This window comes from Myxocyprinus asiaticus, chromosome 21 (genome assembly GCF_019703515.2).
Source record: "Myxocyprinus asiaticus isolate MX2 ecotype Aquarium Trade chromosome 21, UBuf_Myxa_2, whole genome shotgun sequence".
Classification (NCBI taxonomy): Eukaryota; Metazoa; Chordata; class Actinopteri; order Cypriniformes; family Catostomidae; genus Myxocyprinus; species Myxocyprinus asiaticus.
The window spans coordinates 27,978,962-27,998,142 of record NC_059364.1 but is presented as its reverse complement, the minus strand read 5'-3'; the positions used below and the strand labels follow the sequence as shown (position 1 = coordinate 27,998,142).

General features: G+C 37.2%; 1 protein-coding gene across 2 annotated transcripts in view; it reads left to right on the top strand.

Moving 5' to 3' along the window:
* The window catches only part of atrnl1a (attractin-like 1a), a 398,015-nt gene that overhangs the window by 194,278 nt on the left and 184,556 nt on the right, over nt 1-19,181 (top strand). For both annotated transcript variants that reach the window (XR_007892410.1, XM_051648603.1), the window contains exon 22: nt 15,549-15,601. Coding sequence is in view for 1 of the 2 variants with exons in the window: in XM_051648603.1 (XP_051504563.1) it covers nt 15,549-15,601 (53 nt within the window). In the remaining variant the exon portion in view is untranslated. The remainder of the gene's footprint in view (nt 1-15,548; nt 15,602-19,181) is intronic.

Below are 19,181 nucleotides of genomic sequence, written 5' to 3'. Positions count from 1 at the left end.
TGGTTCCAACAGACAGCAATTTGCTTCAACACTTTTCACTGTGACTTTCAGACTTCGGTATAGACTCTGAAGAGATTAGAGGCCATTCACCCAGGGTTTGTTCTGCCTTGCACATGGATAGACAGAATGCAACTTGAGTAATTAAGGACTCAATAAAGACATAAAAGAGTGCAGGGTAGAGTGAATATATTTGAAAATTAATGTTAAATCAATTGGTTGCTGAAATTGCCATTGTGTTGTGAGACAGAAATATAGCACAACAATCTGATTCTGGAAGTAAACTATTTTTTTTTATTTTTTTTATTTTATATATATATATAATTGAATTGTGAATAGGAATTGATTATTAATGATTTCACTTATAAACCTTTAAAGACAGACATACCGTTTGCTCCAAGGTTGATAATCAATAGTATATGCTTCTGTTTAAGCCATCAGTCTGCGTAATTTCAACTTTAATAGTGGAATTTGTGGTGAAGAACTACATTACCAGTTATCCTACAGAGAAATTACCACCAATTAGAGAATTAAAAAGAGCTCTGCAGTGACCTCCCACTCTCACTCCAGTCTATCTTATCCAACTTCTATGTCCTCCCAACTGCCATGGCGTTATTTCAACTTTAATAGCAGAATTTGTGGTGAAAAACTACATTACCTATGATCCTGCAGAGAAAGAACCACCAACTGAGCGTAACAGTAACTACCCACTTTTTCAGCCGTCTGGGTTCCAAAATATTTTCCTCACTTTTAATAAAATCCTTCATAATGGAGTTGTGAGCCATGAACCAAACCAACCAGCTCTGAGGTGAATCACAACATCACAAACTTTGTTTTGAGGCAAAAAATTATTTGAAAATTGGACTTAAAGACAAAGGTACAAGGCTGTGTAGTTACCGTCTTTCATGAAGGCACAAACTACAGTCCCATAAAGAATTGCGAATAGGGCTGAAACGATTAGTCTACGTTATCGACAACGTCGACAATCAAAATTACGACAAAAATTTCCATTGTCGAATAGTCGTTTGATCTCATTTAAAGCAACATGAGATCATTTGAAATGCTAATGATGACGCAGGAGAGCAGAACTTCAGCTCTTGCTTGAGGAGCGAAAGGACAACTCACAGTCCAGAGGCACTCCAAACTTTCCAAACAGATTAAGGTGATGTAGATTGTGAAGTATGAGGGAATTATAATACAAAAATACAAAATAAGTAAATACAGAAGCATTGTCATCTTGACCTGAAATAAAGTGTAGCCGTACCTGGCGTTTCGCTTGAGCAAAACTTGCCCGTCAGAGCGTCTAAAAGGAAACAGCCCGGCATTATATCTTTAATGCATCCTTTATTAAAGTTCAAATAATAAGGAAGCAGGTTGTATAAATAAGCACTGGCATTTCTCTGTGTGGTCAGAGCTGCTTATATGAGTCGCGTGAAAAACAGCGTGAGAGAGTTTCAAACTTCTCCTGGCTGATACACTGTCTCGCGCAGTGTCTTTCATCCCTCGTGCACGCTTGCTGTAGTTAGATTATAACGTGATGACTCGCGACATAGTGAATTATAATATATGTGTCACAGTGTGTATCTTATCGTGAAGAAAAACGATGATTTAAGCTCTATTAAGATTTTTTTTATTTTTTGTTAAAGATGAATCGAAGTGACCAAAAAGCTGAGAGAATGTAGATTTAGACCATTATGCAATGCAGTGCAATGCAATGCAATGCAATGCAATGCAATGCAATTTGGTTTGTTTACCAATATAAATATCTAGAACCCCTTACGTACATTTACTTTAGGAGCTATACTGCAGAAGAAAAAATTGTTATCAGAGAATGTTGAATATAATATTTAATATTTAAATATTTGTATATATCTAAAAATCCTTAAAGCAAGATACATTTACTTGAGAAGCAACATATAAGATATTTAGACTTGCTTTCAGAGAATGTATCTTGAAAATGAGTATATTTTGTCTTTTTTGCACTGGCAGAAATATAAACAAGTGACAAAATACACTTATATTCAAGATACATTCTCTAAAAACAAGTCTAAATATCTTATATGTTGCTTCTCAAGTAAATGTATCTTGTTTTGAGGATTGTTAGACCATTTTAAATGGAAAATAAACAAAAACAATAGCATTTTTTTACAGTGATTTTTAAAATGAATTAAACAATAAAAATCCAAGTATTTTTTTCCTTGTAATTCAGCAAATGTCATTTAGAGATATTTTTAAAAGATGATTTTTGTCCTCTTTATTGTTAGTAAGCACATTTAATACAATATTTTAAGTCAAGGCACAAGCTGAATAGTCGATTAGAACTAATGATTAATCATTCCAATAATCGCCTGAATAGTCGAATAATCGTTCTAATAATTGTTAGATTAGTTGATTATCAAATTAGTTGCAGCCCTAATTGCGAATGATGCCACTGAATATAAAACTATGCAAATATATAAAGCTATTGATTTTAGTTTGTTGTTTATAAGTATAGAAACAATATATTTTAAGTTTATTGCAAAATATCCTGATATGTACAAATATATAAGTAGTTTAATGGTGAAGGAAGACCGATTTGATTACATCATTTACTGTGCATCACTGGAGTGTGTGGTCGCTCTAAGGCACGTTTTGCGGTTTTCATTGGCCGCAGTTCTCTGATTGGTGGATATTTCTCTGATGTACCATGGGTAATGTAGTTGTTTACCATGAATTCTGCTATCAAATGCAATTTTTAAACAATGAAGTTGAGATAACGCAGACGGATGGCTTCAATGGAAGCATATACCATCGATGAACAACCTCGTAACTCACAGTAGGTCTGTCTTTAAAGTTTTAAAAGTTATCGTTGAAAATCAATTCGTCTATGTGATAAATGAATGGGATTTTTACTTCCAGAACCAGACTGTTGTGCTCTATTGGAGAACTGTGGCAAACAAAGGACAGCAAAAGAGCTCTGCAGGGACCTCCCACTCCCATGATGCAATATGAATGACATAATCGAGTCATTCTCCCTGCACTCTACAAAATATATTTGCAAATATTTTAATATTTTGCAATTAAATTAAAATATATTGTTTCAATAATTAAATCAACAACTTTACATCATTTAATTCTTTAATTCTTTAAGCACTATTCGGTGGCGAACTCGGCAGAGGAGTAATGCCACCAGGCCCAGTACACGTGATATGCCCCTTTTCAGGTGAGCCCGTGTACTTGGGCTCAGTGTTCCATACGTGGTGATTCCCCCCTCGGTAATCCCGTATGATGCGTTTCCACTGTTCAGTTTCCCCTCAGGTGAATCCTGTGTTTCCTCTCATCAGAGCTCTGCTCTGCCTTGGCCACTGTTGCTGTGTACCCTTTCCGTAGATAGGGTCCTCCCCAGTGGCATCATTCCATATTGAATTTCTCCATTGGTAAGTCCATGTGAGGTATTCACCACATGTTAACCTCCCTCCGGTAGGATGTGGTCTCCGTAGTGCTCTCCCTTCTGGAGAGGGAAGAGCACTTCCCCAGCGCTATTCTAGCAGGTGCTCGGTGGGAAATTGCTTAATACAAAACTACAAGGCCAATGCCCGTAGCCTCCTCGGGTAAGTGTCTCCTCCCACCCTTATCGGGACCAGGGAGATGCCTTACCTAACTCACTGGAAGGTCACAACGTGGTCAAGTGCTCACTGCGAGGCACGCAGCAGCCTGCCTGTGTCCACTCCTCCGTACCACGTGACACGTGCCTGCGATGTTTCGTATAGGAACCCCTAGTGTCACTACATCGACACAACGTCGAGTGAGTGACAGACAGGGAATGTCTTGGTTAATGATGTAACCTCTGTTCCCTGATGGAGGGAACGAGATGTTGTGTCCCTCCTGCCACGGCGCTGAGCAGACCGCTGACATGGCCGGGACTCTCTCTCGGCTCCTCAGCACAACTCTGAATGAGTGGTGCACGCCATCTCCTTTTATACCTGTAAGTCTGGGGTGGAGAGTGGAATGCAAATTCCACTCGCCAGTTGTCATTGGCCTTTTCTGAATAAAGCGAAGGTGATTGGGGCTCTCAAGAGCGAACCCCTAGTGTCACTACATCGACACAACGTCTTGTTCCCTCCATCAGGGAACAGAGGTTACATCAGTAACCAAGACATCTTATGTCATACCCTGCCTCCTTGTTTGCTTATTATTAGTTCATTTGCCTGCCCTGTTAACCCATTTGATTTATCTCCCTATTTTAGTCTCCTCGTGTTTGCTGTCCAGTGCCAGTTTGTCTTGTTTCCAGTCTTGTGTGTATTCCAGTCAGTCAAGTCGGTTGGTCCTGTTTTTTGTACAATACTGTGCAAAAGTTTTAGGCACTTGTGAAAAATGTTGCATAGTGTGGATGTTTTCAAAAATAATGACATAAATAGTTTTCATTTATCACTTAATGTCATACAAAGTCCAGTAAACATAAAAAGCTAAATCAATATTTGGTGTGACCACCTTTGCCTTTAAAACAGCACCAATTCTCCTAGGTACACCTGGACACAGTTTTTATTGGTTGTTGGCAGACAGGATGTTCCATGCTTCTTGGAGAATTCACCACAGTTCTTCTATCTATTTAGGCTGTCTCAACTGCTTCTGTCTCTTTATGTAATCTCAGACTGACACAATGTTCAGTGGGGGCTTAGTGGGGACCATGGCATCTGTTTCAGAGCTCCCTGTTCTTCTATTCTACTCTTTTATATTTGCAAAAGTAATGTTTGGGAGTCTATATTTCCTATTGACACACTAAAGCTGAAGATACACTACCGGTCCAAAGTTTTGGAACACTTGACTGAAATGTTTCTCATGATCTTAAAATATAATGTGAAAGACTGGTAGAGAGCATGCCAAGGTGCATGTAAGCTGTGATTGAAAATCAGGGTTATTCCACCAAATATTGATTTCTGAACTCTTTCTAAGTTAAACAAATTTGTATTGTGTTGTTTAAAATTAATATGAACTTGTTTTCTTTGCATTATTTGAGGTCTGAAAACACTGCTTCTTTTTTGTTATTTTGACCAGTTGTCATTTTCTGCAAATAAATGCTCTAAATGACAAAACTTTTATTTGGAATTTGGGAGAAATGTTGTCAGTACTTTATAGCATAAAACAAAAATGTTCATTTTACTCAAACACATACCTATAAATAGTAAATCCAGAGAAACTGAACATTTTGCAGTGGTCTCTTAATTTTTTCCATAGCTGTGTGTGTGTGTGTGTGTATATATATATATATATATATATATATATATATATATATATATATATATATATATATATATATATATATATATATATATATATATACATACACAGCTCTGGAAAAAATTTACAAAGAGACACTTTCAACCACATTCATTGCAATATAGAAAACAGATATCAGTTCTGTTGTCACTATCAAATACACCGTCAAATTATAAACTCCATGAGTGTTCAACATCACACTCAAAAGAGATATGTTCAAAAACAAGAGAGATAAATTCACTATTACCAACAAACATCACCCTCTTTAGCATTTGCAATGAAGTAACGCAGATCATTAATAAGCATTTGCGTGAAGGCCTCTTAACGCCATTATTGCAGGATAAACTATTATTTTTTTCTGTCATCATGACAAGCATATATCTCCAGTTTTTAACTACATGGTAGCACTTGCTGTTTTTCAGCTGACGGAAGTGACTCAAATGCATGTGATGCATTGCCGCGTAGAAAAACTCAGTTCAACATTTATCTCAAGTAATGTACATATTCACACAGCGTGGGGTAAGGGTAAAGCATTCTACTCACATTATTAGTTGCCACATTCACAATTAATTATTAGTGTTTTGTCAAGCCAGCATCGTGGCCAGGTATCTCCGCCCCCTCTGCTACGTAAAGCAAGCCTTGATCGTTGAGTGCATGTGAAGTGTCCAACATTCCACACTTTGTTTTGTTTTTTTTGGTTGATGAAGTAATCATCAGTTTACTCGTACACTCTTTTTTGTTGCATTTTTAGTGTGAACATACTACTCACACTGCTTACACTACAAAATGGCATAGAATAGTGCAGTGTAAATTACACAACCTTATACCTTTGTTTTTGTTTTTTTGTCAAATTTTCAAATATTTTGTAATTTTGTGATTCACCTCAGAGCTGATTGGTTTAGTTCATGACTTGGAATGAAGGATTTTAAGAAATCCCTATGGAAAAAGTGAATACCAGAACCAAGAAGGCTAAAAAAGTAGGCGGACACTATTGTGCTTTATTAAGAGAGAAAGAATTATAACTGCATTCACCCTACCATTTTTATGGTATGGTTTGTCAGACAGTCAGAATTAACTGACATAAAGCTCAGCTACTCTTGAAGTCTTATCATTATTAGAGAGTGTATTCAGCGAGCTCTTGAGTCACATATTTTTCTTTCTTTTTTGTAAACTGTAGTTTTCAGCTTGTGTCTCTGAGTGAAAGCAGTTCTAGCAGACTGCTGCTGTGTCATTTACAAAGACTGGAACAGATAGTATTATTATTAAAATGCCATTTTTGGCTTTTTATAGCATAGTAACAAGTGCCTGTTCACATCACCTCCTTATGATTATTTCATTTGAACTGAATAACCTTTTTTTTTTTAGTTGTGTATGTGTGTACTTGTGTGTGTTTACGTGCTTTTGGTCCACGAGGAAGCCTCTGTTTAATTAGACAGGCCTCCTGAAGAGTACTCAAGCGAGAACGCTTTTGCCCTGGGAGTAAGCAACGTGTACGCTTTTGTGAGACAACTGTACAACACACACATACGCTGAGCTGTCTCAGTGTGAAAGGTGGCACTCAGTGGGATTGTTTGCTAATTCAGTCTCCTGCAGGCGGGCGCCACACACATTCTGTTTACTTAGTCAGGGTGAAGTTCTGTTACTGTGTTTGGCTGGTTGCAGTGAGAGAGGACAGTTGGATTACCACTGGTTTCCCCTCCTCTCTCTCACTTGTTTCTCTTCTTTCTTTCCTTTCAAACTAAGAGAGCAGCAGGACTAGACAGATGACTAGAGGGCAGTCACACAGTCTAACACCTGCTGTTTTCATTTTCAGTCCCTTTTTTGTTCTTTCAGTCCCTGGCTTGTTATTTCTCTCTCTCAAACACACTTTGTGCCTCACATTGTGTTGGACAAGGTGCTCAGACTTTAATGTGATACCCGACAATGGACTACTGACATCTCATCATCTTGAACAGGAAGACACCCTCACATGTTTAATATTCAGGAGACATTTATCATTTGGAAATAGTACACTAAAAATACAGAGAAATGTTGAAAAAGTAGTACATTATACAGTGTGATGGCAGAAATACATGCAGAAGTTGAATAAAATCAGAGACTATCTGAACTGTAACAAAATATTTAAACAAGGCACAGGGTGTGTGATGATCCCACTGTGCATGGTGAATAGTCTGCATCAAAAATGTTCCTCTAGAGTAATAGCAGGTTATTAGACCCATGAAAGGGATCATATCATGAGGAATCAATTTTCCTTGATATTTCCTTGAGTTAAGATGAGAGTTAATTTTACTGAAAAGCAGTGGGGGGAATTTATGAAACAGTTGCACCATTTTAGCACAAAATCCTACATCTTATTCACTGGTCCACAATCTAGCCACAATCTAGTTTAAGCAGGCACAATCAATGCTGAAGTAGTGCTGCATCTGTAATTTCTTGTCGCACAAATACACCTGTAAATTAGGCTCATTATAGTTTGCAAATTTTTCCAAAATGATGTGCCTGGTGCAAAAACTATCACATTATTACCACTATTATTTTTAGAATACACTGTTACTGTTAGAAAGCATGTGGCAAACTGAATTTTATTTTAGAGATGTACATTTTCTATCGATCATGGCAATAGTAGTTCATCAAAAAATATATCAAATGATAAAGAGGAGTGTTATAACTGAGCATATATCCAAATCTTCTTCACTACCATGGTTAGATATAACATGATTTCTATAAAAAAAACTATGGCATTTTTGTAGTTATAAACAGCAGGCCTACTCTAAACACATGTAAAAACAATAAATACAAAATATAAATATTTATAATTTGTAACAAAAATTAATAATATTCCCCCACTCCCCTAATTTAGGCTATGACAAATTTAATAGAACTGAAGTAGTGATATGATAATAAATTCAGCAAAAAAAAAAAAAGAAAAAAAAAAAAAAGAAAGAAACGTCCTCTCACTTTCAACTGCTTTTATTTTCAGCAAACTTAACATGTGTAAATATTTGAACATAAAAAGATTCAACAACTAAAACATAAACTGAACATGTTTCACAGACATGTGACTAACAGAAATGGAATAATGTATCCCTGAACAAAGGAGGGGTCAAAATCAAAAGTAACAGTCAGTATCTGGTGTGGCCACCAGCTGCATTAAGTACTGCAGTGCATTTCCTCCTCATGGACTGCACCAGATTTGCCAGTTCTTGCTGTGAGGTGTTACCCCACTCTTCCACCAAGGCACTTGCAAGTTCCTGGACATTTCTGAGGGGAATGACCCTAGCCCTCACCCTCCAATCCAACAGGTCCCAGACGTGCTCAATAGGATTGAGATCCGGGCTCTTCGCTGGCCATGGCAGAACACTGACATTCCTGTCTTGCAGGAAATAATGCACAGAACGAGCAGTATGGCTGGTGGAATTGTCATGCTGGAGGGTCATGTCAGGATGAGCCTGCAGAAAGGGTACCACATGAGGGTTACCACTGTAACGCACAGTGTTGAGATTGCCTGCAATGACAACAAGCTCAGTCCGATGATGCTGTGACACACCGCCCCAGACCATGATGGACCCTCCACCTCCAAATCGATCCTGCTCCAGAGTACAGGCCTCGGTGTAACGCTCATTGCTTCGACATTAAACTCGAGTCCGACCATCACCTCTGGTGAGACAAAACCATGACTCGTCAGTGAAGAGCACTTTATGCCAGTCCTGTCTGGTCCAGCGAAGGTGGGTTTGTGCCCATAGGTGACGTTGTTGCCGGTGATGTCTGGTAAGGACCTGCTTTACAACAGGCCTACAAGCCCTCAGTCCAGCCTCTCTCAGCCTATTGCGGACAGTCTGAGCACTGATGGAGGTATTGTGCGTTCCTGGTATTACTCGGGCAGTTGTTGTTGCCATCCTGTACCTATCCTGCAGGTGTGATATTCAGATGTACCGATCCTGTGCAGGTGTTGTTACACGTGTTCTGCCACTGCGAGGATGATCAGCTGTCCTTCCTGTCTCCCTGTAGCGCTGTCTTAGGCGTCTCACAGTATGGACATTGCAATTTATTGCCCTGGCCACATCTGCAGTCCTCATGCCTCCATGCAGCATGCCTAAGGCATGTTCACGCAGATGAGCAGGGACCCTGGGCATCTTTCTTTTGGTGTTTTTCAGAGTCAGTAGAAAGGTCTCTTTAGTGTCCTAAGTTTTTATAACTGTGACCTTAATTGCATACCGTCTGTAAGCTGTTAGTGTCTAAACGACCGTTCCACAGGTGCATGTTCATTAATTGTTTATGGTTCATTGATCAAGCATAGAAAACATTGTTTAAACCCTTTAGAGTAAAGATCTGTAAAGTTATTTGTATTTTTACAAAATTATCTTTAAAATACAGTGTCCTGAAAAAGGGACATTTCTTTTTTTGCTGAGTTTATTTATTATCAATCTATTTCTGCCACTAAGTACAGTTAGTGTTACTATAGTAAATTCAAGGGTGGTGATGTAGAATTATGTGCCGAATTCAAATGGTTTTCGCTTCTCGAACCTTGCTTCTCACTGACTCTCGCAAAGCTGCGAGTTTAAGAGCTCAAGCTTTAAGAGCTTTGCACTCGCGCTGCTCTGTCCATTGAGCCGTATCTATCTACAGAGCCAAACATGTGCATTAGCCGAGGTTGTGCCTCTGCCTGTGTATTTGATGCTGCTAAACCAGATACTGCAGATGCATCGCTAGACTTCAAATTCAGATGTATCACGGAACAAATGCGTACCAACCTGTATAATTGAGAACCAACTGATACAATTCAAGCCTAGATAAACATTTTAATGCAGAGGAACTTGACCATAGATTTGATTATTATGACTGATAAATGCCCCCATTTGTAACCAAACACCCCCATCTCTTCTAATTTGCTCTCAGCGCCCCCTGGGTGTGGGTGGAAACGCCTTGTTGATGAGAGAGGTCAATAGAGAATGGCCAGACTGGTTGGAGCTGACAGAAATGTTACGGTAACTTAGATAACCACTCTGTACAATTGTAGTGAGCAGAATAACATCTCAGAATGCACAACACATAGAACCTTGAGGCTGATGGGCTACAACAGCAGAAGACCACAACGGACACTTTTTTAGGACCATAGTGTTCCCAATAAAGTGCTCAGTGAGTGTATATTGTTAGGCCTGCATGTTTTTTGTTTACATGCACAATTTGTACTATTTACAGGTATTAACACTGATATGTAGAGCAAGTGCTAAAATGGTACTGTCTCTTTAAGAAAACCGGCAGTTCCATGTTTTGTTTTGGTTAAGCAAATATTAACAAGAGTGGAGTGGCCCGACTTCTTTATTATGAATACATTTTTCTTTTCTTTTTTTTCTTTTCTTTTTTCATTTTTGATCAACGACTGGCTGTAAAGGACAGAGAGGGTATTAAAAGATTATTAATGAAAAATGGATTGTGTGGATCTCGTCTTTGGACGAACATTACACAGAATAAGTCAAACCAAACTTTTTAAAAGATCTCTGTGCTAAACTTCACATTTTAATCTTGGGATTTTAAAAATGCATATTGAGATCTTTTAAATGAAGATTAATCCGAAAATCTATATTTGGACTCTTTTTTTTTTTTTTTTTTTAAGTTCATACATTTTGTTTTATAAGTTCAACATACCAAAACCCTATTCTTTCCCCGTACCCCCTGGAACCTGCTTATGTATCTCTGTTTGGGAATCAATGTACAGTATTATATTATTCCTAAACACACTAATGTGGGAGAGGCTGATCTAGTGCTGTCCATGACTGTGTGTAGCACCTGCTGCTCTGCATATCCCTCTGTGAAATACCAATGTTAGAAACGTTTCGTTTTTTTTAACAAGATTCTTCAATCCTTTCAGTTAAGCCTTCATAATTTGGGCAGTACATTTCAGCACAAAATGTTTTGTGTACCTGTCAAAATGTAATGCATGCTTTGCAAAAAGGCTATTATTGAAGAATGGGGTAGTAAAAAACGATATTAGACTTGACAGAAAACCCCGCAGCATGCAAGTGCAATAATATGAAAAAAAAAGAAAAGAAAATATATATACAGGTGCATCTCAATAAATTAGAATGTCGTGGAAAAGTTCATTTATTTCAGTAATTCAACTCAAATTGTGAAACTCGTGTATTAAATAAATTCAGTGCACACAGACTGAAGTAGTTTAAGACTTTGGTTCTTTTAATTGTGATGATTTTGGCTCACATTTAACAAAAACCCACCAATTCACTATCTCAAAAAATTAGAATATGGTGACATGCCAATCAGCTAATCAACTCAAAACACCTGCAACGGTTTCCTGAGCCTTCAAAATGGTCTCTCAGTTTGGTTCACTAGGCTACACAATCATGGGGAAGACTGCTGATCTGACAGTTGTCCAGAAGACAATCATTGACACCCTTCACAAGGAGGGTAAGCCACAAACATTCATTGCCAAAGAAGCTGGCTGTTCACAGAGTGCTGTATCCAAGCATGTTAACAGAAAGTTGAGTGGAAGGAAAAAGTGTGGAAGAAAAAGATGCACAACCAACCGAGAGAACCGCAGCCTTATGATTGTCAAGCAAAATCAATTCAAGAATTTGGGCGAACTTCACAAGGAATGGACTGAGGCTGGGGTCAAGGCATCAAGAGCCACCACACACAGACGTGTCAAGGAATTTGGCTACAGTTGTTGTATTCCTCTTGTTAAGCCACTCCTGAACCACAGACAACATCAGAGGTGTCTTACCTGGGCTAAGGAGAAGAACTGGACTGTTGCCCAGTGGTCCAAAGTCCTCTTTTCAGATGAGAGCAAGTTTTGTATTTCATTTGGAAACCAAGGTCCTAGAGTCTGGAGGAAGGGTGAAGAAGCTCATAGCCCAAGTTGCTTGAAGTCCAGTGTTAAGTTTCCACAGTCTGTGATGATTTGGGGTGCAATGTCATCTGCTGGTGTTGGTCCATTGTGTTTTTTGAAAACCAAAGTCACTGCACCCGTTTACCAAGAAATGTTGGAGCACTTCATGCTTCCTTCTGCTGACCAGCTTTTTAAAGATGCTGATTTCATTTTCCAGCAGGATTTGGCACCTGCCCACACTGCCAAAAGCACCAAAAGTTGGTTAAATGACCATGGTTTTGGTGTGCTTGACTGGCCAGCAAACTCACCAGACCTGAACCCCATAGAGAATCTATGGGGTATTGTTAAGAGGAAAATGAGAAACAAGAGACCAAAAAATGCAGATGAGCTGAAGGCCACTGTCAAAGAAACCTGGGCTTCCATACCACCTCAGCAGTGCCAAAGGGAAAAGGAGCCCCTACTAAGTATTGAGTACATATACAGTAAATGAACATACTTTCCAGAAGGCCAACAATTCACTAAAAATGTTTTTTTTTTATTGGTCTTATGATGTATTCTAATTTGTTGAGATAGTGAATTGGTGGGTTTTTGTTAAATGTGAGCCAAAATCATCACAATTAAAAGAACCAAAGACTTAAACTACTTCAGTCTGTGTGCATTGAATTTATTTAATACACGAGTTTCACAATTTGAGTTGAATTACTGAAATAAATGAACTTTTCCATGACATTCTAATTTATTGAGATGCACCTGTATATGTATATATATATATATATATATATATTTTTTATATGAGTCTTCAAGACACAGCAGCATGTAATCCTAAGTGTGAGAGATGAGGTGAAAAATAGTCATAACAAACTAAACTGACTTTTGTTTTTGAAACACAGGGGGAGAAATATATGATATGACCCCTTTTACAGATACAACATTAGAGAAGAAGGAGGAAACAGTAATATACTGTAGTAGAGGTGGCGTGGGATCGAGAAATGACCAGAGCCGGATTCAAACTCATGCTGTCTGCATGAAGAACCACCCTGCAACATTTTTGGTGGAAACAGCTCTTTCTCTAGCCCTCGGCCCTTTCAAATTTCTTCTCCACTTCAAAGGGCAATTTTGTCATTAATCGTGCATGTTTGCCCTGCTGGTCCATCCATCATCTGTATTTATTGTGTTTTAAATCCACACACATAAACTCACAGGCTGAATAGCATGAGGTGAATAATAAACACTCTCAGTGTTTACATGGCAGTAATGAGTGTTTGCTCTAAACTGAACCAGACAAGCCACTGTATTCTTCACACAGGCGATCACTTTGTCCTTCTTCTCATCTTTTTTCCTCTCAATCAGAGTTAGTACTGCTGTCTTTTACAGTCCTGACTAAATATGTGGATCTCATGAATGCTCATTAAAACAAATATGTTTTAAAAAGGCTTATTTGCACCTATACACTTGATATTAGAACTTATCTGTAGACGGAGACTTCCTGTTCCTCTATGGAAGCATAAAGACCCCATGCAATTGCTTGACAAGTGCAGTTTTTTTCCCCCTTGTGTTGACATATTTCCTATTAAACAGAATGTTTACCAAAGAGCTCTTTTATTTTTTTAAAGCCTTTTAAAGCCAAAAGGGTTTAGTTACATCATAGCCATAAACCATGAATTGATACCTTCTAGTTTGTTGCAGGTGGTAATAAGAAGTGGGACATTCTCATTTTAGAGAGCATTTGATTGGACATAATTTGGTGTAGTGCAAAATGAGTCATCACAAAATTTTCGTCCATTTTCCTGGAAGAGAAAGACTGTTAATTTTAAATGTGTATATCTGCTAAAAGTCACGTTTGTCAACTTTTAGGAAAACACTACTATACTGAGGGCTTCAAAGGTATTAAACATGGACTAAAAGCCACAAAACTCCAATTTTGATTTCGTGGGTCTTTAAAAAAAAAAAAAAAATAGAAAATAAATAAATTTATTTTCCCCCCTTTTCTCCCTAATTTGGAATGCCCAATTCCCAATGTGCTCTAGGTCCTTTTGGTGGTGTAGTGACTCACCTCAATCCAGGTGGCAGAGGACCAATCTCAGTTGCCTCAGTGTCTGAGACAGTCAATCCGCGCATCTTATCACGTGGCTTGGTGAGAGCATTTCCACGGAGACTTAGCATGTGTGGAGGCTCACACTATTATCCGTGGCATCCATGCACAACTCACCACGTGCCCCACCGAGAGTGAGAACCACATTATAGTGACCACGAGGAGGTTAACCTAACGTGACTCTACCTACCCACAACTGGTTGCTTAGGAAGCCTGACTGGAGTCACTCAGCACGCCATGGATTCAAACTTGCGACTCCAGGTGTGGTAGTTAGCGTCTTTGCTTGCTGAGCTACACAGGCCCCCGATTTCATGGATCTTAAAGTGTTACTGTAATTGTGGGTTACAGTTTTGGGAGCTATTGTATTAGCCTTCATTAAGTTAAACAGATGAAGTTTAACCTCTGTTGACCATGCACATAGTAAAAAATAAAAGATATTTAGGCTGAATGTTAGATTTTATATAGGTAATTCTTATTAGAGATGCTTCGATTGATCAGCCGATATTCACTTCCTCAATTGGTGGTCTCACGCCTCAAAGGGAAACAGGCGCGTTCTGTTAAACAGTCTGTATTATCGTCCATGGCGGCCTCTCAATCTCCGCCGGGATAGGTACCATAATATTAATTTGGGTTAAAAAAGAAAGCATCTCATTTTAATTAACATCTGCTTGACATCTTAAAATGATCAGATTAACTAACATTCTAAGTCATAAACATCTCAAAGACATTTGCTGAATGTCTTATTGAATTCTGAGAGGAAATGTCTTAGATGTATTGCAAACAACCTAACACATCAAGTAGATGTCTGGGTGATGTATGTGTGCAATCAGTGATAAATAGTAATATAATGAACAATAATAATTATATGAAATAGTGACAATTATGAAATAACCCAAAATGCCACATTAAAGGTGCTGTAAGTGATTTTGTTCAAGGAAAGGTATGCAAAAAATTATACTACTCCCTGAAAGTTATTAATGCCTGTCAATAATTTTTCACATTCTCATAGTCGCAGCAAATTATTGAGGTTTAATGCCATTTTTATGCCATGTTGTTCAATGTCAGTGTGAACTGAGCAGGAGTGAAATCTCCTGCTCCTCCTCAATGACAATTAAATTACTACCTGGAGCATAAGGAGAAATCACCTTTAAAATACAACCACACAGCCCCATATGGTCCCTCAGCCCAAGAACACTCACACTCCATTGTCCATTCTGACAGTTTCTTTAGTATTATTGATTGAGAAAAAAAAACTAGTTTAGTTCAGATAATGTGTGGAAACCAGTTGCAAAATCCAGTTTTTTTGTTTCTCTGCTTCATTATATAAGCTAATTGTTATTTCCTGTTCATGTACTGCAGATGTGATTCTGAAAATCGCTACCTTGGCAACCCATTCAGAGGCACATGCTATTGTAAGTAACTCTCCCAACACCTGTCCTATACTCTCTGTCTCGCACACATACACACACCCTCACAGGGCTGGGTAATATAGCTAAGAAATGCATCTTAAAAATTTTCAGCACTTTGACAATATTTAATGTACGTATATATCAATATTTATGTGTTTTCTCTGTAATACAATTGTTGTTGTTTTTTCAGTCAGAGGCACCATCATTCAGGGTTCACACGGTCATGAAAAACTTTGAAATATCAGGGAATTTTAATATAGTGATTTTCAGGCCTGGAAAAATCAAGGAAATTAATAAAAAAAAAACTAAGTCATGAAAATTTCTATAGTGAATATATATATATATATATATATATATATATATATATATATATATATATATATATATATATATATATACACTACCGGTCAAAAGTTTTGAAACACTTGACTGAAATGTTTGTCATGATCTTAAAAATCTTTTGATCTGAAGGCGTATGCTTAAATGTTTGAAATTAGTTTTGTAGAAAAAAAATATAATTGTGCCACCATATTAGTTTATTTCATTACAAAACTAAAATTTTATTTAAAAAAAAAAAAAAGTTTTTGAAATTGATGACTTGGATAAAATAATAAAGAAAAGCAACCAATAAGTGCCCAACATAGATGGGAACTCCTTCAATACTGTTTAAAAAGCATTCCAGGGTGATACCTCAAGAAGTTGGTTGAGAAAATGTCAAGAGTACATGTCTGCAAATTCTAGGCAAAGGGTGAGTACTTTGAAGATGCTAAAATATAACACAGTTTTGTTTTTTTTGGGGGGAAAAAAACTTTTGTTTAGTCACAATATAATTCCCATATTTCCATTTATGTTATTCCATAGTTTTGATGACTTTACTATTATTTTAAATGTGAAAAGAAATTATAATAAAGAATGAGTAAGTGTTTCAAAACTTTTGACCGGTAGTGTGTGTGTGTGTGTGTGTGTGTGTGTGTGTGTGTGTGTGTGTGTGTATATATATATATATATATATATATATATATATATATATATATTATATTATATTATTTATATTATATATATTTCATTGGGATTTCAGATTTGTGAGTTGTTTTGAGTCTAAATTTGAGTTGAATTGGTCAGTGTTTTGCAAATGATCTGAATGATTTATTAGCCATTCTGTCAATTTTTAAAATTCCATTTCCAGTTATCAGGAACAACTGGAAATTCATGGAAAATTAATTGGTCAAAAAGTGTAGGAACCCTGATAATTTCAGCCAAAGAGCTATTGCTGCCAAGTAGATAAAACATTTTAAACATTAGAACTAAAAGGGAAGAAAAAGGAAGAAAAGGAAGAAAAGGAAGAAAAGGAAGAAAAAAAGAATCAGAGCACTTTATTCAGCAAACACAACAAATAAAATGTATTCATTTTTTATTGTACATGCACCAGTATAATAATACTCAACACCAGTGTTTACCTAAAACTTTTTAATTTATGAAAAATACAATGCAAAGGCTTCTGAGATCCTTTTTTAGTGATGCTGCAAACAAAAAGTTCATTCAGAGTTTTGAATTGATTCATTGAAAGTTCATTGAAAGTTTGTACTGATTCATGTAAACATGAAGTGTTTTAACTAAAAAAAAAAAAAATTTAAACATCTGTCTAAATGCTCTCATATCGTGAATTTGTAAGACAAGGAAGAGTTGAGATATTAGTCTAATGACATGGTCTGTAGGAAACTTAATGGCCAAAAAAAAAAAGAGCATTGAAATCATTGTGATCTTCACAGTGTTGCTTGATTTTATACAGCCAAAAAATCATTCCGAATATATTGTAAATATTTAATATATCACACAGCCCTCACACAAACATATTACCAGTGTCAAACGTACAGTACATTTCGTCCATGCACTTACAAACTCCATTTCCACTGTTCACAAAAGTAAATATTTACAGCACATTCTGAATCCATGGGAGCACAGCAGATGGAAGCGTTTCCCCCGAACCCCTCATCAGGGCGCAATCACACAGGCATTCATCTATACTCACACTCAAGTGGGCAGCTCAGCAGTTGAACTCGACTTGTGTTGTTCATCTTGGCTTCTGTCTGATTCTTCTGTCTCTGTTTGCGTGTCGAGTGTCTTATGGACCTTATTAACAGTAGTGCCATCTTTAATTTTTGACAGGAATGACAAAATGGGTTGTACTGAACATCTTTACAAAAATTGCAGAAGACAAAATCTTCTTTAAAAATTTGTTGTAAAAATGTTATGTAATCTAGAAGCTTTATACAGCTTATACTGTGCATGCCATGTCAAAAAAATCAAATATGGTGCTACACTGAATAAGGTCTATTTGAAGACCTGATTGATAAAGGCCAAGAACTTAGCCTAAAGTGAAACATATGTGCTCTTGGCTTTACCCACAGCTGAGTTTTGAAGTTCACATGTTGCTTATTTGGCCAGGTTGATTGAGGTTGGATGACATTCAGGATCTCAGTACAGTTGATTGTGGTGGAATTCAGGGAGTAAGAGGGGTTATGTTCTGTTTGTGTTGTTATTGAAAACTGATTGTATCAGGAAATTGATCAGTATGATGTCTTGGGGAGAATCATCAAACATGTATTTGAGTATAATGTTGAACAATTTGGAGTGCGACTTCTGAACAATTATATCGGTAACCCACACTGTATCTTTTTTTGGCGTTAAGTTTAAGCTGAACCATGTAAATTTTTTGGTGTTAAAATACTTTCTACTTTCCCAGCATAATATGCAGAGACAACTATAAGTAAGCCATTCATAGGTTAGTTTTCTCAAAAGGGTATAACTCTGTGTCTCTGTGGCGCTATAAAAATTCTGTTTATCTGAGCGGCCCATCCAGCCCTACACAACAACATTAGCCGCTTTTCGACCATCGTGCTGAACTGTTCTGAGAACAGAATGGTTAAGTAGCATTTCCACATGGGCACGATTCGGCACGACACAATTACAAGCCGTTCCCGGCCCGGAATTCTAGGCATGGTTAGCTAACCATTCTCAGCAATGCTGGTGGAATGGCTTCAGTACGTGGCAACTCAGGATTGTCAATTGCTTGCCAAGTTTCCTAATATTTGGATAAAGTTAATAAAAGTTAATACAAAATAGTGTATGTTTAGTGTATCTTCATGATTTTATGATGATGGTTTAACTAGTATTGTAGCCTACATTTATTTTTCTACACGTCTTTTTTCTCAGGGTAGATAACTAACTCATTAAAAGTCAAAATGTATCAATATATTCTTATACACTATTTTCATATAATACTTATGCAATGTTTTGTCAATAAATATTCAATATTTGTTCGATATCTATTTGTTCGATCAAGGCAGACGGGGGTAGAATCGGGAAGGTGTTTAAAAACAATGTTATTGAACTCCTTCAATACTGTTTAAAAAGCATCCCAGGGTGATACCTCAAGAAGTTGGTTGAGAAAATGTCAAGAGTACATGTCTGCAAATTCTAGGCAAAGGGTGACTACTTTGAAGATGCTAAAATATAACACAGTTTTGATTTATTTTGGATTTTTAGTCACAGCATAATTCCCATAGTTCCATTTATGTTATTC